The 27,135-nt window shown below is 46.2% G+C and overlaps 1 protein-coding gene across 5 annotated transcripts in view; it reads right to left on the reverse strand.

The window, feature by feature from the left end:
* ABAT (4-aminobutyrate aminotransferase) overlaps nt 1–27,135 on the reverse strand; it is a 111,593-nt gene that overhangs the window by 36,894 nt on the left and 47,564 nt on the right. For 4 of the 5 annotated variants that reach the window (XM_033235796.1, XM_033235794.1, XM_033235795.1 and 1 more), the window contains exons 2-3: nt 13,556–13,666; nt 1,193–1,290 (exon numbers count right to left, since the gene is read on the reverse strand). In XM_033235796.1, coding sequence (XP_033091687.1) covers nt 1,193–1,290; nt 13,556–13,625 — 168 coding nt within the window. In that variant the 5' untranslated portion in view covers nt 13,626–13,666. Of the gene's footprint in view, nt 1–1,192; nt 1,291–10,598; nt 10,628–13,555; nt 13,667–27,135 lie in introns of all 5 variants that reach the window. The other variant, XM_033235792.1, reaches the window with a different exon arrangement.

Raw genomic sequence — 27,135 nt, forward strand, 5'->3', positions numbered from 1 at the left:
CCACTGCACTCCAGCCTGGGCGACAGAGCGAGACTCTGTCTCAAAAAATTAAAAAATAAATAAATAAATAAAAATTAAAAAAATAAAAAAATTTAAAAAAAGAAGTATGTTTTGACAGTAAAAAAAAAAAAAAGACATTACAGATGAAATATGCAAAATATGCAAAGAAAAAATAAATTTGTATTAGAAAGTTTTCAAGACCAATTCAAGGGCATTTGATCTCTGAGCCCTGTGCCATGTAACATTGCCATGTTCTTCCACTGTTGGTTGGATGTTGTACCCCAGCCCTTGACTCTGGACTTAAGGCGAGCTATGACTTGCTTTGGCCAGCAAAAGGAGGCAGCAGTGATGGCGGACTCATACAGCGCCCAGGCCTCAGTAGAACTGTAGCATGTTCTCCTGTTGCTTTTGTACACCTTTGTCATTGCCATGAGGACAAGCCCCGTCTAGCCTTCTGGAGCATGGCAGACACATGGAAGAGAACCAAATCACTGCAGTGATTCAAGCCATGCCTAACCTAGATCAACCAACAGCCAGCCATTCCCCAGGCATACAGGTGAGCCCAACAGAGTTGCCTACCCAACTCCCAATGAACCTTAAGTGCATGAGCAGTTGGCTTGCTCTATGCTAGTGGGATTTTTGTGGCTGTTTGTTATGAAGCATTACTGTGGTAACAGAAAACTGATACATCTCCTCTGTTATGCCTCCTCTGTTGGCTTCTTTTTTTTTTTTTTTTTTTTTGAGATGGAGTCTCGCTCTGTTGCCCAGGTTGGAGTGCAGAGGCACCATCTCGGCTGACTGCAAACTCTGCCTCCCGGATTCAAGTGATTCCCTTGCCTCATCCTCCCGAGTAGCTGGGACTACAGGTGTCTGCCACCACTCCCGGCTAATTTTTGTATTTTGAATAGAGACAGGGTTTCACTATGTTGGCCAGGCTGGTCTTGAACTCCTGACCTCAAGTGGTCCTCCCACCTCGACCTCCCAAAGTGCTGGGATTACAGGCGTGAGCCACTGCTCCCAGCCCTTCTTTGGCATCTTATGGCAAAATGGCCTAATTGAATATATCGGATCTCTGGTGATGAACTCTCTGAAAGCAGCTGACAATCAATGTCGCTAAGCTTGGCTGTGCTCTTGCTTCTTAGGCCCCTTTCTCCCTTTTCCAAAATACCCTACTCAGGTGTGCTGGACTCACCCGAGATCTAGGCCCTGGGACTTCCGTCTTCATCAGAGGCCCATCATAATCAAATTCAACGTCGACTTTGGCTACGGGTTGACTAATGTGTCTGGATCCTGCAGTAAACAAAGACAATAAGAAATCCCTGGTGACAGCTGAGATCATGAGGATTCTGCCCTGACTGATGCCCAATGTCCCTAACAGAGGTAGTGCCAGGACCTTAGCCCCATCCCAGCCAGACCACCACGGAACACTGTGTCTGGACAGTGTTTACCACGAGGACACTGTAGATTTTAAAAACGGGAAAACCCAGTGTCAGCAAAGTTGTAGGCAAGTAGGCATGATCCTGTTTTACTGGCATGAGTACAAGCTGGTGCCAGCTTTCCATTTATTTATTTATTTATTTATTTATTTATTTGAGACCAGGTCTTGCTCTATTGCCCAGGCTGGAGTGCACTGACACCAACATGGCTCACTGCAGCCCTGACCTCCCAAGGCTCAGGTGATCCTTCTACCTCAGCCTCCTGAGTATCTGGGATTATAGGCACGCACCACCATGCCCGGCTAATTTTGGTATTTTTAGTAGAGATGGGGTTTCGCCATGTTGCCCAGGCTGGCCTCAAACTCCTGGGCTCAAGCAGTGCACCTGCTTTGACCTCCCAAAGTGCTGGGATTATAGGTGTGAGCCACCATGCCTGATCTGATGCCAGCTTTCTATTGCTTTCAACTGAGCAATCTCATTTTTGATGATTCATCCTAAGAAAATAATGGGACCAGTACACAAAGACGGAGGTAAACAATATTCATCATATATTGTCTATAAGAACAGTGGGCCGGGCGCGGTGGCTCAAGCCTGTAATCCCAGCACTTTGGGAGGCCGAGACGGGCGGATCACGAGGTCAGGAGATCGAGACCATCCTGGCTAACATGGTGAAACCCCGTCTCTACTAAAAAATACAAAAAAAAACTAGCCGGGCGAGGTGGCGGGCGCCTGTAGTCCCAGCTACTCGGGAGGCTGAGGCAGGAGAATGGCGTAAACCCGGGAGGCGGAGCTTGCAGTGAGCTGAGATCCAGCCACTGCACTCCAGCCTGGGCGACAAAGCGAGACTCCCGCTCAAAAAAAAAAAAAAAAAAGAACAGTAAAGAGGGCCAGATGTGGTAGCTCATGCCAGTAACCCCAGCACTCTGGGGGTCCAAGGTGGGTGGATTCCTTGAGCTCAGAAGTTCACGACCAGCTTCAACACGGTGAAACTCCAACTCTACCAAAAAAACCCAGAAAACAAAAATTAGCCAGGCATGGTGGTGAATGCCTTTAGTTCCAGCTACTTGGGAGGCTGAGTTGGGAGGATTGCTTTAGCCTGGGAGGTTGAGGCTGCTGTGATTCATGACTGCGGCACTTCAGCCTGGGCAACAGAGTGAGATGCTGTCTCAACAAACGAACAAAAAACAAAGAGAAAACAACCTAAATGTCCAGCACCAGAAGTCAGCTACATAGAATGTGGCATAGTCAACCATTTCATGGAATATTATGTACCCATTAATTGCTTTGAGGTTGACATTTGGAATATTCATGTACATGGAGAGATGCCCGTGGCATTAGCATGTGAAAGGTCAGATTCCAAAAAGTATCCAAATTTTGTAAAAATGTAATCTACATCCAAATGTATATAGACCAAAGTTTCTCAAACTTGACAATATTAACATTTTGGGGTTGGATAATCCTCTGTTGTGGGGGACTGTCCTGTGTATTATAGAATGCTTTGCAGAAGCCAGAAGCAGTCAGCCCCAGTTGTGCCTATCAAAATTACCTAGGAATCATTCATCACATTTCTAAGTTGAGATGGTCCCATTTAATAAATGGTTTCTGTTTTAAAAATCAAGCTTTGGGTCTGACATGGTTGGGATCTATGTCGCCGCCCACATCTCATGTTGAAATGTAACCCCTAATGCTGGAGGTGGGGTCTTGTGGGAGGTGACTGGATTATGGGGACAGTTTCTTGTGGTGTAACACCATCCTGCTTTGTGCTGTCATGGAGAAAGTGAGTTCTCATGAGATCTGGTTGTCTATTTATTATTTATTTTTATTTTTTGAGACAGAGTGTCACTCAGTTGCCCAGGCTGGCGTGCAGAGACACAATCTTGGCTCACTGCAACCTCTGCCTCCCAGGTTCAAGTGATTCTCCTGCCTCGGCCTCCCAAGTAGCTGAGATTACAGGTGTCCGCCACCACGCCTGGCTAATTTGTGTATTTTTAGGCCGGTTGAGATCTGGTTGTTTAAAAGTGTGTGGCTGGCCGGGCACACTGGCTCATCCCTGTAATCCCAGCACTTTGGGAGGTTGAGGCGGGTGGATCACCTCAAGTCAGGAGTTCAAGACCAGCCTGGCCAACAGGGCGAAATCCCGTCTCTACCAAAAATATAAAAATTAGCCTAGGCCGGGCGCGGTGGTTCAAGCCTATAATCCCAGCACTTTGGGAGGCCGAGACGGGCGGATCACGAGGTCAGGAGATCGAGACCATCCTGGCTAATACGGTGAAACCCTGTCTCTACTTAAAAATATAAAAAACTAGCCGGGCGACGAGGCGGGCGCCTGTAGTCCCAGCTACTCGGGAGGCTGAGGCAGGAGAATGGCGTAAACCCAGGAGGCAGAGCTTGCAGTGAGCTGAGATCCGGCCACTGCACTCCAGCCTGGGTGGCAGAGCAAGACTCCGTCTCAAAAAAAAAAAAAAAGAAAAAAAAAAATTAGCCGAGTGTGGTGGTAGGCACCTGTAATCCCAGCTATCAGGGAGGCTGAGGCATAAGAATTGCTTGAACCTGGGAGGCAGAGGCTGCAGTGATCTGAGATCGTGCCAGTGCACTTCAGATTGGCTGACAAAGGGAGACTCCCTCTCAAAAAAAAAAGTGTGGCTCCTCCCTGCTTGCTTTCTTGCTCCTATTCCTACCATGTGAGACACCTTGCTCCCCCTTTTCCTTCCACCATGATTGGAAGTTTCCTGAGGCCTCCCCAGAAGCTGAGCAGATGCCAGCATCATACTTCCTGTACAGCCTGCAGAACTATGAGCCAATTGAACCTCTTTTCTTTAAAAATTACCTAATCCCAGGTATTTTTCTGTAGTATTGCGAGAACAGACTAATACATGGTCATGCATCATTTGTTTGAAACGCATTTCACATTTTCCACATAATGTATAATGAATTTACAGAGGGTGTTTGATGTCCCGGGTTAATCCCACAAATCTTTTTAGCTCCGTATGTTGCTGAAACACAAAGGGTAGCTCAAGCCCAAGCCTTGCTGATCCGTGAGTGAAAGACAGGTGCAGTGAATCCAAGACAAGTATGTGAGGGTTTACCGTCAGGAACCCCTAGAAATCCCTTTAGTGTTACTGTTGATCTTTCACCTTCCCGGTACTATCGATGGTTGGGAAATGTTAGTTCCTCTTACTGGGGTTGCCATAATTGTACCAAACTAGGGAATCAGTGGACACTTTATATAAATTACATAAATAATCGAATTTCATCTTCATATATATAATAAACAAATATATATAGTATATAATATAACAAAAATATATTATATAAAATATATATTATATATTATAACTAAAATATATATATATATTATAACAAATATATATTATAACAAAAATATGTATTGTATAATACATTATAACTAAAATACATATTATATAATATATAACTAAAATATATATAATACATTATAACTAAAATATATAATATATAATATAACTAAAATATATATATTATAAGAAATATACTATAAAACTGTTTCCATTACACAAGAGAGGGCTCTAAAGCTCAGAGAAGTTAAGAAATGTGCCAAGATCTCCCATGACACACACACACACACACACACAGACACACACGCAGATAACTTGTTGAACTATACAAAGCTATGAGATTTAGAAATATATTTAAATTCACTCTTAATTTTCCATAATTGCTTTGGTTATCAAAGGTTTCTGAATTAATTATGTAACATCATGCTGTCTTTTGAACAAAAAGCACAGTTAAAATACAGCAGTACACTTATATAAGGATGAAAAAAACCAGCTTTTATTTTCTTCTCTTTGATCTGAAAAAGGGAATTCCTAAAGAGTATTCCATTAGAAGAGAGTTAAAGGTCCTAGAACATATCGATGACTCAATGACCTTTTTTTTTTTTTTTTTTGAGACGAAGTCTCGCTCTGTTGCCCAGGCTGGAGTGCAGTGGCCGGATCTCAGCTCACTGCAAGCTCCGCCTCCCGGGTTCACGCCATTCTCCTGCCTCACCCTCCTGAGTAGCTGGGACTACAGGTGCCCGCCACCTTGCCCGGCTAGTTTTCTGTATTTTTTAGTAGAGACGGGGTTTCACCGTGTTAGCTAGGATAGTGTCGATCTCCTGACCTCGTGATCTGCCCGTCTCGGCCTCCCAAAGTGCTGGGATCACAGGCTTGAGCCACCGCGCCCGGCTCCTTTTTTTTTTTTTAAAGAAATGAGGTCGCGCTATGTTGCCCAGCCTGGCTTTGAACTCCTGGGCTCAAGCAATCCTCCTGCCTGAGCCTCCCACGTAGCTAGGACTACGGGCACAGAACACTGTGCCTGGCTACTTTTTTTTTTTTTTTTGAGACAGGGTTTCACTCTGTCGCCCAGGCTGGAATGCAGTGGTACAATCTTGGCTCACTGCAACCTCTGCATCCCGGTTTCAAGCAATCCTCTCACCTTAGACCCCCGAGTAGCTGGGATCACAGGCATGCGACATCATGCCTGGCTAATTTTTTGCATTTTTGGCAGAGAAGGGGTTTTGCCATGTTTCCCAGACTGGTCTCGAACTCCTGAGCTCAGGCGATCCACCCGCCTCGGCCCCTCAAAGTGCTGGGATTTCAGGTGTGAGCCACCGTGCCCAGTCTTAATTTTTACACTATTTATCTTTTCCTTGGCCAGAACTCAGGATTACAGGACAGCATTGATTTCAACTAGATCTTCAGGGATGCATATTTTGATAAAAATAGCTCTTCACCGGTGCAGATCTTGCTTTGTTTCCAGCAAAGGAGGAAAATGAAAAATTAGAAATTAGCAAGCTGTTCTTAAATGAGGACACACACATCCTCCTTTCTTTTCTCCAGAAAGTGTCTTGACATTGCATTGTAGCAATCAGATTTCTTGGGAACTGGAGTGTGGAAACACTGGGAATGGGAGCAGTTCACGGGGGAGCTGCAGCTGAATGGATCCAGAGAGAAATGACTAGAGAGCGTGGGATCAAATGGAGCTGCAATAATGAGGATGTCAAGGCCATGGGGAAACAGGAGCTGGGAGAGGTGGTGATGAAAGGGTGAGAAATGGCCAACTGGGAGCTATGGGGCACAAGCCAGGAATGCTGAGGACAGGTGCAAGGCAGATGGGTCTGTTCCAAGAACTGTATCAGTTCTTATCAAGTTTTCCATAAGTTTGTTTGCAACTGTGCTATCAGAAAAGTGGGGAATGGGGAAATTAACACATATTCAGTCTTTACTAAAATGCTAGGCTGGCCCTATTTAGGCAAACTCCCATCTATTTTAAGTAATCCACAAGTAAATACAACAATATAGATGGGTATTGTTGTTCACAGTTTACAGATGAGGATCAGAGATGTTAAGTGACTTTCCTGATGTCACACAGCTAGTGAGTTGCAGAGTCAGTATTGGAACCCAGGTTCTTGCAATCCCAATACTTCTGCGTTTCCTTCTATATCTCAATGTTGGCATTTTTAAAAGAGGAAAACAACCAAATACTACTACATTGAATATTCTCTTAATGATGACATATAACACCACACACCACAAGAGAACAGAAGAAAAATTGAAGGGACAAGTAAACCTTTTCTTGGATCTCATCTATGAAGACACAAAAGCAGATTCAAGTGTGTATTGAGCACTTAGGGTGAACAAACCAGGAATCATCCAGAGCAATTGACATGGCTTATCTCATTGAATTATCACAAACTCCTCTGAGGAGTTTGTGCTATTATTCTTACATTACAGAAGAAGACACTGAGGCTCAGAGAGGTTAATTAATTTGCCCAAGATCACACAGCTAGCAAGTGGTTAGCAGGAAATTTGCCCATCTGACCTCTTTCCTAGACGCTATGAATAGAACTGAGGCTATCTTTGATTTCATCTAGTGCTAGCCTTTGAAAGAAACATTTACAGCAAAACAACACACTTCTCCCAAAGGCAAATTTTCATCATGATCACAAAGATGCAAAAAACCAGTTTGAATTAATACTGAATGATCAAGCATTTTCATTCATGAATAAAATAATACATCCAGAAGGCAAGAGTGTGTTATTGACACACACGACTAGACACAGTGGGTGAGCGGTCCGTCCAGCCCGGTCCTCTGGGGCTCACAGCCCTCAATGGCCATGCCAAGCCAGAGTCCATTTTTAGCTCCAAACTATAAAGCAGGCAGCAAACATTTCTAATGTTCTCTTGATCTTTAGACTGAGAGTGATAAATGAATGTCATGTTCCCAAACGGCCAAAGTTCTGTACGTGAGCCTGGCCAAAATGAAGGTCAAGTCCTACTGGAGTTATTTGCTCTGCTTTTCTGTTAAAAAATTTTTTTATCTGCTCCTGCAACTATCCACCCAACTTATTTTGTGATACAATGCTTATTGAGGAAGATACCAAGAAGCAACATGGAAAAAAGAAAACACATTTAATTTTCTACCCAGCGATAACAATTTTGATGTGGTCTCCCACTCTCTGTATCCTATTTACCAACATAAGATTATTAGTTTTGGCCGGGCACGGTGGCTCACGCCTGTAATCCCAGCACTTTGGGAGGCTGAAGTGGGCGGATCACGAGGTTAGGAGATCAAGACCATCCTGGCTAACACAGTGAAACCCCCTCTCTACTAAAAATACAAAAAAATTAGCCGGGCGTGGTGGAGGGCCCCCGTAGTCCCAGCTACTCGGGAGGCTGAGGCAGGAGAATCACTTGAACCTGGGAGGCGGAGCTTGCAGTGAGCCGAGATGGTGCCACTGCACTCCAGCCTGGGCGACAGAGTGAGGCTCCGCCTCAAAAAAAAAAAAAAAAAGATTATTTGTTTTGAGGAGGCATAAAATGGTGGCCATTGGGAACACCATCTCAGATTGTTAACTATCATCACGTTTAATGGCCTCACAGTGACCTGATGGGTGGAGATACCATGGAGAAGAAGGAAAACACTGTGGGTATGGTTGCAGGCTGAGCCTTCCATTTTTGGCACCCTCTCTTGCTTTGAGGGAGCAACTGCTGCATTGTAAGCAGCTCTGTGAAGAGGTCCACATATCAAGGAACTGAGAGAGTGGCTTCTGGCTGACAGCCTCCAAGGAACTGAATCCAGCCACAACCCCGTAAGTGGGACTACCAGTGGATCCTCCAACTGCCATGTTGAGCCATCAGATGAGACCACAGCCCCAGCTGACAGCTTCACTACACCCTCATCACAGACCTTGAGCCAGAGGATCTGGCTAAGTCACCCCTGGATTCCCAAACCACAGAAATTGTGAGATAATAAACATAGGATCCCAAGCTGCTAAATTTGGGGGTATGTGTTATGTGGCAGCAGACAACTAATACAGTGGCTTGGGTCCTGGAGCCAACTGGGCTTAGCTCAAAAGCCTGGCTCAGCTGCTAATCAGCTCTGTGACTCTGGCAACTTAATTTCCCTGACTTGCAGTTTCCTTTACCTTAAGGAGTGGTGGTGAAGGCTAAATGGATTAAAAGTAAGCTGTAATTCCTATCATTTTTTAACCCTTCCCCTGGTTGCTACTTGCCTGATAGCAGTGTAGGAGAGTACACGTATTCCTGTATCTTTGCCAACACTGTGTTTTAGTATTCTTAAAAAACCATATTCTGGCTTACTAGATATCCCAAATCAATAAGTCAAAAGAAAAGACAAAATCTCACCGTATGGTTTTCTAAATCATAAATGTGCCAAAAAGGATTCAGCTCCAGCCAAGTAAATGCAGAAGAGGTAAAGGTAAGGAACTCTGTGATTTAGCCATTTCTATTTTTTTTTTTTTTTTTTTTTGGCATTGTGCTTGTATTTCCATGCTTGTAAAATGGGAGTTAGGACACTTCCCACCTTACTGTAAATACAAATAAAGTGCTTTCACATGAACCATTTCTTTTTCTTTGAGATGGAGTCTTGCTCTGTCGCCCAGGCTGGAGTGCAGTGGTATAATCCCGGCTCACTACAACCTCTGCCTCCTGGGTTCTAAGCAATTCTCCTGCCTCAGCCTCCCAAGTAGCTGGGATTGCAGGTGTGCACCACCATGCCCAGCTAATTTTTGTATTTTTAGTAGAGATGGGGTTTCATCTTCATGTTGGCCAGGCTGGTCCTGACCTCCTGAGCTCAGGTGATTCACCCGCCTCGGCCTCCCAAAGTGTTGGTATTATAGGCATGAGCCACTGTGCCTGGCTCATATGAACCATTTCTTCTAATGCAAGAAATTTGTGAAATAGGAAGGATACGATTATTAGACCCATTTTCCTGATAAGTAAACTGAATCTTGGATAAGGTCTATCAGTTAGGCTCACTTGGTTAATGTGTGGTGAAGCCAGTAACTCAATCATATGAATCTTGATCTAGTACTCTTCCCATGGTGTCTCCTTAGGAAGGCTCAGATGCCCTTGAGAATGACCTTTAAAGATGGTGCCACATGTGCCACCAGGCTAGAGCTCCAAAGAGCCACATCAATTTCTTCACTGCCACATCCTCAGTACCCAGGACAGCACTTGGCATGCAGTAAGTGCTCAATAGCCTTAGTTATGGAATGAATGGATCATCTGTGCCAGACTCTCTTTCTGACTTGGAGCCCTCCATAACTACATCTTTCTGATTTATTTTAGCATAATTATGGGTAAACATTAATATGCTTATCTTATAAATACATAAATAAATAAAGCAAAACCTCAGCCGGGTGCAGTGGCTCATGCCTGTAATCCCAAGACTTTGGGAGGCCAAGATGGGCGGATCACTTGAGGTCAGGAGTTGGAGACCAGCCTGGCCAACATGGTGAAACCTCATCTCTACAAAAAATATAAAAACTAGCTGGGAGTGGTGGCAGGTGCCTGTAATCCCAGTTACTTGGGAAGCTGAGGCAGGAGAATCACTTGAATCCGGGAGGTGGAGGTTGCAGTGAGTCGAGATTGCACCACGGCACCACTCCAGCCTGGGTGACAGAGCGAGACTCCGTTTCAAAATCACACACACACACACACACACACACACACACACGAAGAAAAAGAAGAAGAAAAGGAAAACGGAAAAGCAAAATTTCAAAAGCCACTGATAACTTCTCGAACTATCAAGGTCAAGAAGAATAAGGAAAAGACTGAGGAACCGTCACAGACCAGAGGAGGCCATGGAAGATGAGACAAATCAATGCAATATGTGTACTTGGATTGGATCCTGGAGCAAAAAAAGACCTTAAAGGAAAAATGAGTGAAAGCCAAATAAGTCTGGAGTTTGGTTAATGGTAACATACCAAGGTCAGTCTCTTAGTGTCCTTAAAAATTCATTTATCTATTATTATTATTTTAAGACAAGGCCACCCAGGCTGGAGTGCTATGGCATGATCATGGCCCACTGGAGCCTCAATCTCCCAGGTTCAAGCAATCCTCCTGCTTCAACCTCCCCAGTAGCTGAGACTATAGGCACATGTCACCATGTCCAGCTAAGTTTTGTATTTTTCATAGAGACAGGGTCTCCCTATGTTGCCCAGGCTGGTCTCAAACCCCTGGGCTCAAGCGATCTTCCTGCCTCAGTCTCCCAAAGTGCTGGGGTTATAGGTGTGAGCCACTGTGCCCAGCTAGTCAGCTAGTTTCTTTCTTTCCCTCCCTTCCTCCCCTCATCCCCTCCTATTCTCCTTCCCTCCTTATCTCTCTCTCTCTTTCTTACTCTCTTTCTCTCTCTCTCTCTCTGTTTTCTTGCTCTGTCACCCAGGCTGAAGTACAGTGGCTCAATCTCAGCTTACTGCAACCTCCGCCTTCTGGGTTCAAATGCTTCTTCTGCCTCAGCCTCCCAAGTAGCTGGGATTACAGGCACCCACCACCACACCCGGATAATTTTTTTTTGTATTTTTAGTAGAGACGAGGTTTCACCATGTGGGCCAGGCTGGTCTCGAACTCCTGACCTCAGGTGATCCTCCTGCCTCAGCCTCCAAAAGTGCTGGGATTACAGGCATGAACCACTGCGCTTGGCCAGCTAGTTTCTTAGTGTTGACAACTGCATCTTGGTGATATAAAATGTTAACAAGGGAAGAAACTGGTGAGGGCCATATGGGGTCTCCCTGTAATATCTTTGTAACTTCTCTATAAATCTAAAATTATTAAAAAATAAGATGTTTATTTATTTATTTATTTATTTTTATTTATTTATTTTTTTTTTGAGACGGAGTCTCGCTCTGTCGCCCGGGCTGGAGTGCAGTGGCCGGATCTCAGCTTACTGCAAGCTCCGCCTCCCGGGTTCACGCCATTCTCCTGCCTCAGCCTCCGGAGTAGCTGGGACTACAGGCGCCCGCCACCTCGCCCGGCTAGCTTTTTGTATTTTTTTAGTAGAGACGGGGTTTCACTGTGTTAGCCAGGATTGTCTGATCTCCTGACCTCGTGATCCGCCCGCCTCGGCCTCCCAAAGTACTGGGATTACAGGCTTGAGCCACCGCGCCCGGCCTATTTATTTATTTTTTATTTTTTTGAGACAGAGCCTCGATGTTGCCCAGGCTGGAGTACAGTGGCACGATCCAGCTCACTGCCATCTCCACCTCTTGGATTCAAGCAATTCCCCTGCCTCAGCCTCTCGAGTAGTTGGGATTACAGGTGTCCACCACCACGCCTGGCTAATTTTTGTATTTTTGGTAGAGACGGTTTCACCATGTTGGCCAGGCTGGTCTCGAACTCTTGACCTCAGGTGATCTGCCCACCTCACCTCCCAAAGTGCTGGGATTACAGTTGTGAGCCACTGTGCCGGGCCAAGATGTTTATTTTAAAATAAAGCCTGCTAATCCTCCCTGGGGAGGGGCGAACACGCCTACTGTTTATCCCACCCAGGACATACATACCAGCATTCAACATGCAGACCAAGGACATGGCTAGCAGTTTGTCTTCAGAAGGCAGTAAGGCCTGACAACAAGGGACACTGTGATGAGAAGCACAGGGGCTCTGAGAGAGCTGGGGACAGACTGGAGGCTCACTGGTCTTTCTGAACCTATCTCATGGGCAGGCACAGGCCAGGCAGTTTATATCTCTGCAGGAGGCCAATCTCGGGGCATCCGAAGGGAGACTCCTGCTGGCAGCTCTGTCTCCAGAGCCACACGGAGGCACATGGAGGAGTACTTAGCATCGGAGCTGGACAGAGTTGCATGCAAGTGGCTGTGTGACCTTGGGCAACTGGCTTTGCTTCTCTGAGCCTCAGTTCTCTTACCTATAAAATGGGATTCACTCGGGTCTGCCTTGTGGGACTATTGGGAGGGAGGTCTCGAAGAGGTCAAGTAGAAGGAAGAAGGAGCCTGTGCAGGTGGCCATGGGTGTGGGGTGGAGTGGGGGTGAGACATTCCTAAGATGGTGCCTCCCGTCCAGTGATCCAGTGACTTTGAAACACAGTTGGCCTTTAGGTCAATTTCAGAGTTGTTTATGGCTTTCTTTGTTCCTTAGCAGCAACCTCAGATGTGTGATTTCCCCAGCGGTCCCTGCAGAGATGGCCTGGGACCATCTGGCTGTGGAGGCCATCGCCTACCTGCAGGCAGAATGGCTCCAGGGTGGATCCAATCCCCTCCCACTAAGGCATGTGGGACAGGATCATATGACAGAGATGGGACAGGGAAAGGAGGTGGTGATGGTGATAGTTTTAGGGATAGTGGGTGATATGGTTTGGCTGTGTCCTCGTTCAAATCTCATCTTGAATTGTAGCTCCCATAATTCCCACGTGTTGTGGGAGGGACCTGGTGGGAGGTAATTGAATCATGGGATTGGGTCTTTCCCATGTTGTTCTCATGAGAGTCAATTGAGTAAGTCTCACACGATCTGATGGTTTTATAAAGGGCAGTTCCCCTGCACATGCTTTCTTGCCTGTCTCCATATAAGACGTGCCTTTATTCCTCCTTCACCTTCCATGATGATTGTGAGGCCTCCCCAGCCATGTGAAACTGTGAGACCGTTAAACCTCTTTTTCTTTATAAAATACCCAGTCTCAGGTATGTCTTTATTGGCAGCATGAGAACAGACTAATACAGTGGGACAGTCCCAGAAACACTCACTGGCTGGTCCCTTTATCCCCAAGGGCTCTTCCAGCCCAGGAATCCCTAGTCTGGATGGTGTCTTCCATTAGAACTAGTTCTTGTCAAGACCCCTGGGGCTTACCGGGTACCAGCAGGCGGTAGCTGCGCTGGAAGCTGCAGGCCAGGTGCCGGGCGAGCAACATGGAGGCCATGACCCCTTGAGGGACAGGGATACCCTTTGCGTGCTGCCACCCTGAAAGAAACCAGAAATGCAGACTTAGTCCCATGAAGACCACTCCCCTCTCAGTCAAAGATCCCATCCCCACCATTTCCCACCTAGTGGAGAAGGTTCTTCTGACATTGTCAAATGCTTGGGTTTTATACTGAATATGCACTTTATATATTAGGCCACGCACGGTGGCTCACCCCTGTCATCTCAGCACATTGGGAGACCAAGGATTTCTTGAGTCCAGGAGTTCCAGACCAGTCTGGGCAGCATAGCAAGATCCCATCTTCACAAAAACTTTAAAAACTAGCTGGGTGTGGTGGTGCATGCCTATAGTCCCAGCTGCTCAGGAGGCTGAGGTGGGAGGATCGCCTAAGCCCAGGAATTTGAGGCTGCAGTGAGCCATAATCGTGCCACTGCTCTCCGGCCTGGGTGACAAAGTGAGACCCTGTTTCAAAAAAAAACCCAAAACTATATTACACTGAATACATACTTTAATTCACTTTTTTTTTTTTTTTTGAGATGGAGTCTCATTCTATCGCCCAGGCTGGAGTGCAGTGGTGCGATCTCGGTTCACTGCAACCTCAGCCTCCTGAGTAACTGGGACTACAGGAGCATGCCACCACGCCCAGCTTTTTTTTTTTTCAATAGAGACTGGGTTTCACTATGTTGGCTAGGTTGGTCTCGAACTTCTGACCTCAAGTAATCTGCCTGCCTCGGCCTCCCAAAGTGCTGAGATTACAGGTATGAACCACCGTGTCCAGCCCTGATTGCCATTCTTTTTTTTTTTTTTTTTTTTTTTTTTTTTTTTTTGAGACGGAGTCTCGCTCTGTCGCCCGGGCTGGAGTGCAGTGGCCTGATCTCAGCTCACTGCAAGCTCCGCCTCCCGGGTTCACGCCATTCTCCTGCCTCTGCCTCCCGAGTAGCTGGGACTACAGGCGCCCGCCACCGCGCCCGGCTAGTTTTTGTATTTTTAGTAGAGACGGGGTTTCACCGTGTTAGCCAGGATGGTCTCGATCTCCTGACCTCGTGATCCGCCCGCCTCGGCCTCCCAAAGTGCTGGGATGACAGGCTTGAGCCACCGCGCCCGGCCCTGATTGCCATTCTTATTGGGAACCTGGAGCACCCCCTATCCCCTAGTTTGTTTCCTTTTATCATCTCTCCTTTCTCCCTGTTCCCTCTTTCCAGAACATCATTTAAATGTGTTTTCTGTGCATCCTTCTGTTTGTAGATCTTTCTGCTAAAAACCTGTTTTGTTCATTGGCATGTGTATTTTTTACATAAACGGTATTGAATCTCAGAACAAAATGTGTATCTCAGAACAGCGATAGCACCATTCACGTGTCATTCCTCTTCATGGACCCTGTTTCCCGAGTCCTTTCTGTGTGATGCATGCGGCACAAAACGCTTTATATACAGTATGATTAATATTTATTACTATTATTAACATGCACAACTATGCTCCATGGTCTTTTTACAGAGGAGGGAATTGAGGCACAGAGAGGTTAAGTGGTGGATCTGAAAGCAGAACTCAGTTGTGTGTGACCCCGAAATCAGCAAACCTCACGGTTACGCAACACTTAGCCCAAACACTCCATCAAAATCCCTCTACTTATTTTGCAACAAGTACTCCATTGAGTGCTAACTTTGTACCAAGTACTGTTTCTCAGGCTGGACATACAGGGATGAATGAGGCAGGCCTGGAGCTTACATCCTCATGAGGAACAAAGAGAGTGAAATGAATCATAACATTAAAAGGGCATCATTATGGTGGGGAGAAGCATCTTGAAGGAAAAGTGAAAGGTGCTAGGAGCATGATTTATCAGGCTTCCTTCATGTGCCAGCAACAATGGGGCACGCATGATTATCCCCATTTTACAGATGAGGAAACTGAGGCTCTAGAAGTGATGTATTTTAACCCATGTTCACTGTAGCATTATTCACAATAGCCAAGAGATGGAAGCAACCTAGACGTCCATTGACAGATGAATGGGAAAAAATATGCCATATCCACACAATGGAATATTATGTGGCCTTAAAAAAGGAGGAAATCGGCCGGGCGCGGTGGCTCAAGCCTGTAATCCCAGCACTTTGGGAGGCCGAGACGGGTGGATCACGAGGTCAGGAGATCGAGACCATCCTGGCTAACACGGTGAAACCCCGTCTCTACTAAAAATACAAAAACTAGCTGGGCGAGGTGGCGGGCGCCTGTAGTCCCAGCTACTCGGGAGGCTGAGGCAGGAGAATGGCGTAAACCCGGGAGGCGGAGCTTGCAGTGAGCTGAGATCCGGCCACTGCACTCCAGTCCGGGAGACAGAGCGAGACTCCGCCTCAAAAAAAAAAAAAAAAAAAAAAAAAGGAGGAAATCCTGTCACATGCTGCAGTATGGATAAGCCTGGAAGATACTATGCTAAGTGAAATAAGCCAGTTGCAAAAGATCAGATACTGCATGATTCCTCTCATGTGAAACATCTAAAGTAGTCAACCTCCTAGAAACAGAAACAGAAGGTTTTACCATGGCCAGATCAGCCTGGCCAACATGGTAAAACACTGTGTCTACTAAAAATACAAAAATTAGGCACAAGAATCACTTGAACCTGGGAGGCAGAGATGGCAGTGAGCTGAGATCGCACCACTGCACTCCAGCCTGGGCGATAGAATGAGACTCCATCTCACACACACAAAAAAATTAGAAATAGTTTCTCTTGATAAATAAACAATTAATGAGTACTTTGGACAGTAAACAAATTAAAACAATTTATTTTTTGAAAAGAAGCCATATGATTTACTCAGGACACAGCAAGTTGGTAGTGGAGCCAGCATTGGGATTGAGAGATATCTGGCTCAGGAATCCTGGCTTATGCCTAATGCATGGATTTATTGCAAGTTATGACACCTGAAACTTACTCTGTGACAGACCCTGGGGACACAGCCCTCTCCTCATGCAGCCCTGGCTTGGGCTGCCCGACTCTACCCAGCCCCACAGTGGACAGAAATTCCATCCTGGACCTGGATGAAGATCAAGAGGCTTCTCCCACCCTTCTGCTCCTGTGATGACAGCATATAGGAAGTGCCAACCAGAGGTGATAAATACAGACCTAGAGAGACCCCACAGCTGGAAGGGAGGCCTGAATCCAAGGAGACAGAACAGGGCAAGGAGGAATGACAGGCTGGGTTCACAGCAGAGGTGCAGGTGCTGGGAAACGCGTGGGTTCAGCAGCACAGGGCAGGGACAGTGTGGAGAATCAGGCACTGAGCCCAGGATGGCAAGTTGGCAGCACACTCTGGCTGCCCACAGAGCTAATAGAATGTTGCCTGTATTATTAGAAGGAAAGAGTAAATGAAGGAGGGAGGTGGTTACCACTGATGCATTTGTGTTACGAACATTCATGGTACACCTTCCATGTGCCAGACCCTCCACTGGGTACAAGGGCACACAAAGATCAATTAGAGGCCACCCTTGCCCTCCAAGCATTATCAGGTACTGGGCACTTGCTATGTGCAGGCTCTCAGCTGGTGCTGTAGGACCATCTCATTTCATCCACAGAGCCCTAGGAGGTAGCTCCTAGAAGACAGAGATAGGTCATTATCCTGTCTTCAGGCAGCTGAGGTACTATCACGGGTGGGGTGGGGTTGGTGCAGGAAGTACCTTCTGGGGTGTCTGCTCGGCACACCATTCTCCCCATTCTCAGACACTTCCCCATTCCTCTACAGGGGTGTAGACCTGGCCCTACTGGCTGTGGTTGACTAGACGGGGCTGGGCCAGAGTCCTGACAACACCCTCTACCCACTGAGATGAGCCAGCATTCAAACAGGGTCTTTTTTTTTTTTTTTTTTTTTAGACAAAAAAGGGCTAGACCAAAGAAAGACTAGAGTGCAGTGGTGTGATCATGGCTCACTGCAGCCTTGAACTCCTGGGCTCGAGAGATCCTCCCACCTTAGCCCCGCAAAGTAGCTGGGACTACAGACATACACCACCATGCCCAGTTAGTTTTTCAATATATTTTTTTTAGAGATGAGGTCTTGCTATGTTGCCCAGGCTGGTCTCAAACTCCTGGACTCAAGTGATCCTCCCACCTTGGCCTCCTAAAGTACTGGGGTTATAGGCATAAGCCACGGTGCCCAGTCTGTGTGAGACGTTCTGAAGGGTACATTACGCCCCTCACTTTGCTCAACCATCTCTTGAAGTAGGGTATCTCCCTGTTCAGAGATGATAAAAGGGAGGCTCAGAGAGGTTATGACATGTGGCCTCAGTCATAGGCTTCCCTGAGACTGTCTGACCCCAAAGCCCCTGCCTCTATGCATTGTAACATCAGTTAATCCAGATAATAAAAAAACACCTAGCTGTTTTTGTTTTTGAGACAGGGTCTGCCTCTGTCACCCAGGCTGGAGTGCTGTGGTGTAATCTTGGCTCACTGCAATCTCTGCCTCTCCCAGGCTCAGGCCATCCTCCCACCTCCCAAGTACCTGGAACTACAGGCAAAAGCCACCACACCCAGCTAATTTTGGTATTTTCAGTACGGCCAGGTTTTTGTCACGTTGTGCAGGCTGGTCTTGAACTTCTGAGCTCAAGTGATCCGCCTGCCTTGGCCTCCCACGGTGCTGAGATTACAGGCATGAGCCACCGTGCCCGGCCCCCAGCTATTGTTGATATGAGGCTTCATGAATAAAAATGACCTAGTTCACAGAATAAATGTTATTGCTTTTCATGAGAGGAAACTTTTTGAAAAAGTATGGGCTTGGAAAGTGTGGTCATGAATTAACTGAGAAACCAAACTCTTTTTTTTTGAGACGAAGTCTCACTCTGTTGCCAGGCTGGAGTGCAGTGGCGTGATAACAGCTCACTGCAACCTCTGACTCCCTGGTTCAAGCAATTCTCCTGCCTCTGCCTCCCTAGTAGCTGGGATTACAGGCACGCGCCACCACACCCAGCTAATTTTTGTATTTTTAGTAGAAACAGGGTTTTACCATGTTGGCCAGGAGGTTCTCAGTCTCCTGACCTTGCAATCCACCCTCCTCGACCTCCCAAAGTGCTGGAATTACAGGCGTGAGCCACTGCGCACGGTCCAAACTCTTTTCTTAATAACTCAATGGATTTTTTTTTTTTCTATTCTAGGATATCTGACTCAATGCAAGCCTATTAATTTAGCAACACAGTAACTATGTAATTTTTTTTTCTATCCCAGCATATCCGACTCAATGCAAGCCTATTAATTTAGCAACACAGTAACTATGTAGAAAGTGCAGTTGATGTCTTTCCTTTAAAACCACTTGTCTCAAACAGGGAGCACAGAGGCGATACACAATTCAATTTCCATTAAACATGTTTTTGAAAATCCACATATCTCAGATAACTCAACATTTGAATATTCTGCAAAAGTGAGAGCCAAACCCACACGCTTTCGATCACAAAATGTCACATTGGAAAATATACCGTGGTGACATTTTGGTGGCCTGCAGTTGAAAATTGACCTTATGGCCGGGCGCGGTGGCTCAAGCCTGTAATCCCAGCACTTTGGGAGGCCGAGACGGGCGGATCACGAGGTCAGGAGATCGAGACCATCCTGGCTAACACGGTGAAACCCCGTCTCTACTAAAAATACAAAAACTAGCCGGGCGAGATGGCGGGCGCCTGTAGTCCCAGCGACTCGGGAGGCTGAGGCAGGAGAATGGCGTAAACCCAGGAGGCGGAGCTTGCAGTGAGCTGAGATCCGGCCACTGCACTCCAGTCCGGGCAACAGAGCGAGACTCCGCCTAAAAAAAAAAAAAAAAAAAAAAAAAAAAAAGAAAATTGACCTTATTACAAAATCTGCTCTCTGTTAGACATTAATTCTTAGCACAACATATTTCAAACAATTGGAAGAGTTAATGTCATTAATTTACTCCCTCCCGCCCACTAATTCAATCAGCAAAAGTTAATTAGGCACCTTTTATCAGCAAGGCACTGCATCGTTTAGATATAATCAATCTCTTTCTCTCTCAGACAGGGTCTCTCTCTGTCACCCAGGAGTGCAGTGGGGTGATTCGGGCTCACTGCAGCCTCAATCTCCTGGGCTCTAGCATTCTTCCCATCTCGGCCGTCCAAGTAGCTGGGACTACAGGCATTTGCCATCATACCTGGCTAATTTTTAAACATTTTTAGTAGAGATGAGGTCTTGCTATGTTGCCCAGGCTGGTCTTGAACTCCTGAGCTCAAGTGATCCTCCTATCTTGGACTCCCAAAAGGTTGGGATTACAGGCATGAGCCACCGCTCCCTGCCAATGCATCACTTCTCTTAGGAGAAACTAAGATGGATAAATTGCTTTCTTTCTGAAGCTCATAATTTAGCGGCAGAGAACTATGAGCGGAAAAAAAAGGAAGAATTTAATGTACTAGGCTGCTTTACCCATCATGTGAATAATTTCTTAAAATAACCCAGCATGATATGTACATAAAAATTTTCCAGTTCACTGTCAACAACAAATTCTGCGTAAGATAGAACAGAATCACGATTATTTCGCTGGTGTGAGTGATGTGCTAAGGGAACATGGGGAGATTCATTCTGGCTGGGATGACAATGTCAGGGAGTTGTTGCCTGAGCTGCACCTTCAAAATTAGGAGATTTCAGAAGGCAAAGAAGAAAACAGGAATAAGGCAAGTGCTCAGAGGTGTATGATGACACGGAGTAGCTAAGGATCCTGGTGCATAGCAAGGGTGGTTGTGGTATGAAATCATAGAGCACTGGGAGGGAAGGTGAAGGTGCAGTCAGCTGGAGCCAACCGCGGGCAACAATTTCTAGGCTGATCTTGATTGATAGGACCCTCTGGAGAACTTCTCAAAGGGAGGAGAGAGCCCAGCTGCTCTAGTTGCATCCAGAAGGGTCTGTGCTCCAGCAAAGGATACAATCAACAAAGTGAAGAGGCAACCCACAGAACAAGAGAAAATTTTTACAAACTTCTCCCCGACGAGGGATTAATAACCAGAATATACAAAGGAGCTCAAACAACTCTATAGAAAAAAAAATCTCATAATTCGATCAAAAAATGGACAAAAGATTTGAATAGACGTTTCTCAAAAGAAGACATACAAACGGCAAACAAGCGTATGAAAAGGTGCTTGACATCACGGATCATCAGAGAAGGCAAATCAAAACTACAAAGAGCTACCATCTCACCCCAGTTAAAATGGCTTATGTCCAAAAGACAGGCAATAACAAATGCTGGAGGGGATGTGGAGCAAAGGGCACCCTTGTACATTGTTAGTGGGAATGTAAACTAGTACCACCACTATGGAGAACAGTTGGAGGTTCCTCAAAAAACTAAAAATTGAGCTACCATACGATCCAGGAATCCCACTGCTGGGTAAATACACAAAAGAAAGGAACTCAGTATATCGAAGAGATATCTGCACTCCTATGTTTGTTGCAGCACTGCTTACAATAGCTAAGATCTGGAAGCAACTTGAGTGTCCAATAACACATGAATGGATAAAGAAAATGTGGTTCATACACACAATGAAGTACTATTCAGCCATAAAAAGAATGAGATCCAGGCCGGGTGTGGGGGCTCACCCCCGTAATCCCAGCATTTTGGGAGGTTGAGGCAGGTGGATCACCTGAGGCCAGGAGTCTGAGACCAGCCTGGCTAATAAGGCGAAACTCCATCTCTACAAAAAACAAAAATCAGCTGGGTGTGGTGGTCCATGCCTGTAGTCCCAGCTACTACGGAGGCTGAGGCAGGATAATCACTTGAACCCAGGAGGCAGAGGTTGCAGTAAGCAGAGATGGCGCCACTGCACTCCAGCCTGGGTGACAGACTGAGACTCTGTCTCAGGAAAAAAAAAAAAGAAAGAAAGAAAAGAAAAAAAAAAAAAAGAAGAAGAAGAAGAATGAGATCTAGTCATTTGCAACAATATGGATGGAACTGGAGATCATCATGTTAAGTGAAAAAAGCCAGGCACTCAAAGACAAGCAGCGCGTATTCTCACTTATTTGTGGGATCTAAAAATCAAATCAATTGAATTCACGGGCGTAGAGAGTAGAATGATGGGTACCAGAGGCTGGGAAGGGTAGTTAGGGGTCGAATGGGAGATAGACAAAAGAAAATAGAAAGAATACACAGAAGGGTCTGTGTTTAGGCAGGCTCCCAGGTAGGAGCAGGGAGCATGCCCTCAGCATGTCAATGAGATGCTGGGGTCATTGAGCTGGGGAGGGGGCTCTCGAGGCAGGTATATTGGAGGGCACCCACTGGGTTGGGAGTTGATGAGAAGAAGGCAGGGATTAGCTCCTAAACCCTCAGTCCCAGAGTTGTCATGGCCTTTTAAGAATTATGAGTTCCTCAAAAAGTTAAGCATATAATTACTACTACATGACCCAGCAAATCCACCCCTAAGTATTAGGTTGGTGCAAAAGTAAATGACTTTGCATCAACCCAAAGAATTGAAAATAGAGACTCACACAAATAGTCACAGCAGCACTATTCACAATCACTGAACGGTGGAAAAAACCCAGATGTCCGTCAACGGATGAATGAACAAGCAAAACATGGTCTATCCTTACAATGGACTATTATTCAGTCATAAAAAGGAATGACGTTCTGATACATGCTACAACATGGATAAATCTCAAAATATTTTTTATGCTATATGAATGAATGCAGAGGTAAAAGCCCCTATAGTCTATGAATCCATTTATAGGAACCTTCAAGAGTAGGTAAATCCATAAAGACAGAAAATAAATTAGTGGTTGCCAGGGGCCTGGGAGGAATAAGAGGTGACTGCTTAATGGTTACCAGGCTCTCTGGGGTGATGAAAAAGATCTGGAATTAGATAGTGGTGGTGGCTGCTTAGCATTGCGGATGATCTAAAAGAGTCTGAATTTTCACTTAAAAAGGTTAATATTATGTTTATCTTAATAAAAATGAAAAAGAGCCAGGCGCAGTGGCTCACACCTATAATCCTAGCACTTTGGGAGGCCGAGACCTGAGTGGGCAGATCACCTGAGGTCGGGAGTTCGAGACCAGCCTGACCAAAGTGGAGAAACCCCGTTTTTACTAAAAATACAAAATCAGCTGGCTGCAGTGGCAAACGCCTGTAATCCCAGATACTCGGGAGGCTGAGGCAGGAGAATCGCTTGGACCCGGTAGGAGGAGATTGCAGTGAGCCGAGATTGTGCCACTGTACTCCAGCCTGGGCAACAGAGTGAGACTCTATCTCAAAAAAAAAAAAAAAAGGAGGAAAGAAAAAGAAAAAGAGAGTATGGAGTTGGCTCTCTTTTGTAGATGGGAAGAGAGAGGAGCAAAAAAGTGCACGTAGAGTAATGACGCACTCTGATCACACAGACTTATTGTTGAATTTCCACCTGCTACAGGCTGTGGGACCCCAAGCTTGCCACTTTTTTTCTTTTTTTCCTGAGACAAGGTGTGGCTGTGTTGCCCAAGCTGGAGTGCAGTGGTGCCACCTCGGCAACCTCTGGCTCCCAGGCTCAAGTGATCCTCCCATTTCAGCCTACTAAGTAGCTGGGACTGTAGACACATGCCACCACACCTGGCTAATTTTTGTATTTCTTTTTTGGAGAGATGGGGTTTCCCTATGTTGCCCAGGCTGATCTCGAACTCCCGGGCTCAAGCAATCCTCTCACCTTGGCCTCCCGAAGTGCTGGGATGACAAGTGTGAACCACCATGCCTGGCCAAGAGAAGTTAATTTTCTGTGCAGTATTAAAATGGCAAACAAATGTTACAACACGTGCCAGCGCTGGCCAATGAGTATTGCCCATTTGGAGCAGTGAACAAAAAGACTTTACAGCCTCTTTTAGGTTTACTTAATTTATTTTTTATTTTTCATTATTTTTTGACCTGTTAGCAGGAAGCACTCTTTTCAGGTTTTTAGGGGGAAAAAATGTGATAGATTAGTGATGTCTGTTATGCGCACCATAATAGATAATTAGGATATGTGGGCTGTGCATAGAGGTGGCATTTGAGCTTGCGTTTTAGAATGTAAAGCTAGGGGCTGGGCACGGTGACTCACACCTGGAGTCCCAGCACTTTGGGAGGCTGAGGCGGATGGATCACCTGAGGTCAGGAGTTCAAGACCAGCCTGGCCAAAATGGTGAAATCCTGTCTCTACCAAAAACGCAAAAATTAGCCGCGCGTGGTGGCAGGTGCCCGTAATCCCAGCTACTGGGAGGCTGAGACGAGAATTGCTTGAACCCAGGAGGTGGAGGTTGCAGTGAACCTAGATTGTGCCATTGTACTCCAGCCCGGGCGACAGAGCGAGACTCCGTCTCAAAAAAAAAAAAAAAAAAAATAAATAAATAAAAATAAAAAAATAATAATATAAAGATTGGATCCAAACCACCGCCCTATCTTAGGTACTTGTATAACAGGGTGAAACTTACAAAAACGCTCTGAGCCTCAGTTTCCTGATTCGTAGATTGGAGACAGTGCCTCTCTCACTGCAGGGTTGTGCTGGGAATTAGGGATAAAAAAAAAAAAAAAAAATGAACACATCCTGGACAATCATAGACACACAAGTCATTTGCATTTACTCTGTCCCTGACTTGCTCCTGTCTTATACTTTCTGCTGAAGATGTAATCATTGATTCTAGAGCCCCATGGTCTGAGATTTCTGGAGATTTCTGGAGTTGCCAAGGAAAGAGGCCCCACAGATAGGCAGACTTTCCCTGCAGGCTTGCACTGCAAACCCCAGAGGCAGGCTGCCACAAGGGAAGGCTCTCTTTCTCAGTATAGATGTCTGACGCATCAACAATGATAGAAGGGCGCTGGGTGCCCAGGGTTCCAGTATATCCCTGCTTGTGGGCAAGTATCCAACACACTCTTGCCATCATCCTTCTCCTAGATGAAGGCAATGATATCCTAAATGGCCTCTCGGCTTCCTTTCTTGCTCTTATTTTATTTTTTTGAGAGACGGGGTCTTACTCTGCTGCCTAGGCTGGAGTGCAGTGGTGTGATCTTGGCTCACTGCAAGCTCTGCCTTCCTGGTTCAAGTGATTCTCCTGCCTCAGTTTCCTGAGTAGCTGGGATTACAGGTGCACACCACCACACCTGGCTAATTTTTGCACCATGTTGGCTAGGCTGGTCTTGAACTCCTGATCTCAAGTGATCTGCTGGCCTTGGCCTCCCAGAGTGCTGGGATTACAGGCACGAGCCACCTTGCCTGGCTGGATCACATTGTTTCTAAGGCCCGTTCGGACTCTGAGAAACACCTGACAAGCGCGCTAAGAGTTCTACATTACTGAGAATTTGCCACAACATTTTCCCAAGCTTTGCTCCTACCTGGAAGTGGCATTAGTATCTCCCTGTTTGATTCTACCAGGCCCTTTGCAATCTGCTGGACCCTGGATATGCACAACTGGGGAAACAAGCGGGTGAAGGAGTCTTGATTGAGAAGGGAGGTGCTTTCAGAGCACTGGCATGCCATGAAGTTGTGACCAAGGAGGTTGGAGAAAGCTGAAAATCTGAAGTGACAGCAGGTTGGCTGCTGGTCCTCCTGGTCTCTGAGACCCCCAATCTCCCCCGTGCATTTCCCGAACCATGCACTACCCTTCCTTTGAGCTCTTATTTCTCATATGACTTGTTTACTTAACATTTTTCTTGAAATCAACTTGCTTTTTCAATTTAGAAAAGTAATTTCCCTAGAATCCTTTCCAATTGCTACCTTCTGGCCGGGTGCGGTGGCTCATGCCTGTAATCCCAGAATTTTGGGAGGCCGAGGCAGGTGGATTAGCTGAGGCCAGGCGTTTGAGACTAGCCTGGCTAACATGGTGAAACCCCCGTCTCTATGAAGAAAAATGTAACAGATAAAAAAAACCTAATTGCTACCTTCCCCCCTCAAATTTTATTTGCTACAAAGGCGACTGGGAAAAGAACATAATACAATAAAAGCAAGTTATTCAATTAAAAGCCAGACAGAGTTGACTGTCCAAGGCTACAGCCCCAGGCCTGGCCCTCTCCTTTCCCTAGAGACTGGCAGAGAGCAGAGAGGTGTTAAAGGCAGACGGGTATCGCATGGGGACCTTTTCCTTGACATGGTCAAAACTGAAAGAGAAATTTAAATCAACCAGTAAATCAAACAGAATAGGAATTGTCAGGGTACGTAGCAAACGCTGCTAATTCTCGTTTCAGCCGTGCAGTGGGCCTGAAGTAAGTTCTATTCCTTACTGTGTTGTGTCTCAGTCAAAACAAGTTAAAACCCTGGTCTAGCCGGACAGTGAGCTCTTCAGTCCCACCCACCTCTCCTCGTCCCTTTTCTTTTGATTAAAACGCTAATTAGCTCTCTCTGCTTCTATCATGTGTCTGGTGCATTGCGGGGAGGGGCTCAATGAGCTAAGACGCCGAGTTCAATGTTTAAATTAATAAAGTGAGAGGGGTTCAGGTGAAAGTGGAAACAAATTCTTCCACTTTGCTCTGGAGAAAGAATAATCATAGTAAAAGTACCAGCTCCTGTTTATTTATTTTTTATTTTTTATTTATTTATTTTTTTTGAGACGGAGTCTCGCTCTGTCGCCCAGGCTGGAGTGCAGTGGCCAGATCTCAGCTCACTGCAAGCTCTGCCTCCCGGGTTCACGCCATTCTCCTGCCTCAGCCTCCTGAGTAGCTGGGACTACAGGCGCCCGCCACCTCGCCCGGCTAGGTTTTTTTTTTTTTTTTTTTGTATTTTTTAGTAGAGACGGGGTTTCACCATGTTAGCCAGGATGGTCTCGATCTCCTGACCTTGTGATCCGCCTGTCTCGGCCTCCCAAAGTGCTGGGATTACAGGCTTGAGCCACCGCGCCCGGCCCCAGCTCCTGTTTATTTACTTACTGTTCACCTACTACACGTAATAGACCTTCCATGGGTCCTTCGCGTGATCTGCAGGATTGGACTTATAAAACCGGTTCAGAAGCCTAAAAGGCTTGTTCAAGGTCTTAGAGCTCAAAAGCCAGAAATCTCTAGTCTTCGCTGCACCTGATGCTCGCTCACTGGACGCTAACCCTCGTGTCAAAGCTCCACCCAGACCAAGGAGGTCGGAGTCTCACAGGTGTGACCTGGGCATCGGGGGAGCTCTGGAGGCTCAGAGGCTGAGAACTACCATTAATTACCTTAAAGGGTGGACTGTGAGCCCTGCATACGACCACAGGTCGGCGTGATCCTCAAATCCCTGGAGTTGGAGGTCAAACATCCCAGCGATCCCGGGAGAAAGAAGCCTGTGGTGGCCCCTGGTGGAGGCGGAGTGCGAGGTGCTGGATATGAAACTCCTTCCTCCCGGCGCCTCCCCAGTCTTGCATCCTTCAGAATGATCTTACCCCCAGACTAGCCATCCCTGGCCTCTCACTGACCTGCCGTAGAACCTCAGGCACATTAACCTCTCTGTGCCTCAGTTTCCTGATCTGTAAAATGGGAGGAATAGCAATTGGAACCATTTCGTGGGCTGGCAGAGGTCCTTGCTGTTTCCCCAGCCCCAGAGCAGTGCCTGGCTGCAAACAATCATTGAATAAACAGTAAATACTCAACAGGCAGC

The sequence above is a fragment of the Trachypithecus francoisi genome, unplaced genomic scaffold (genome assembly GCF_009764315.1).
Source record: "Trachypithecus francoisi isolate TF-2019V2 unplaced genomic scaffold, Tfra_2.0 Lachesis_group15, whole genome shotgun sequence".
Taxonomy (NCBI): Eukaryota; Metazoa; Chordata; class Mammalia; order Primates; family Cercopithecidae; genus Trachypithecus; species Trachypithecus francoisi.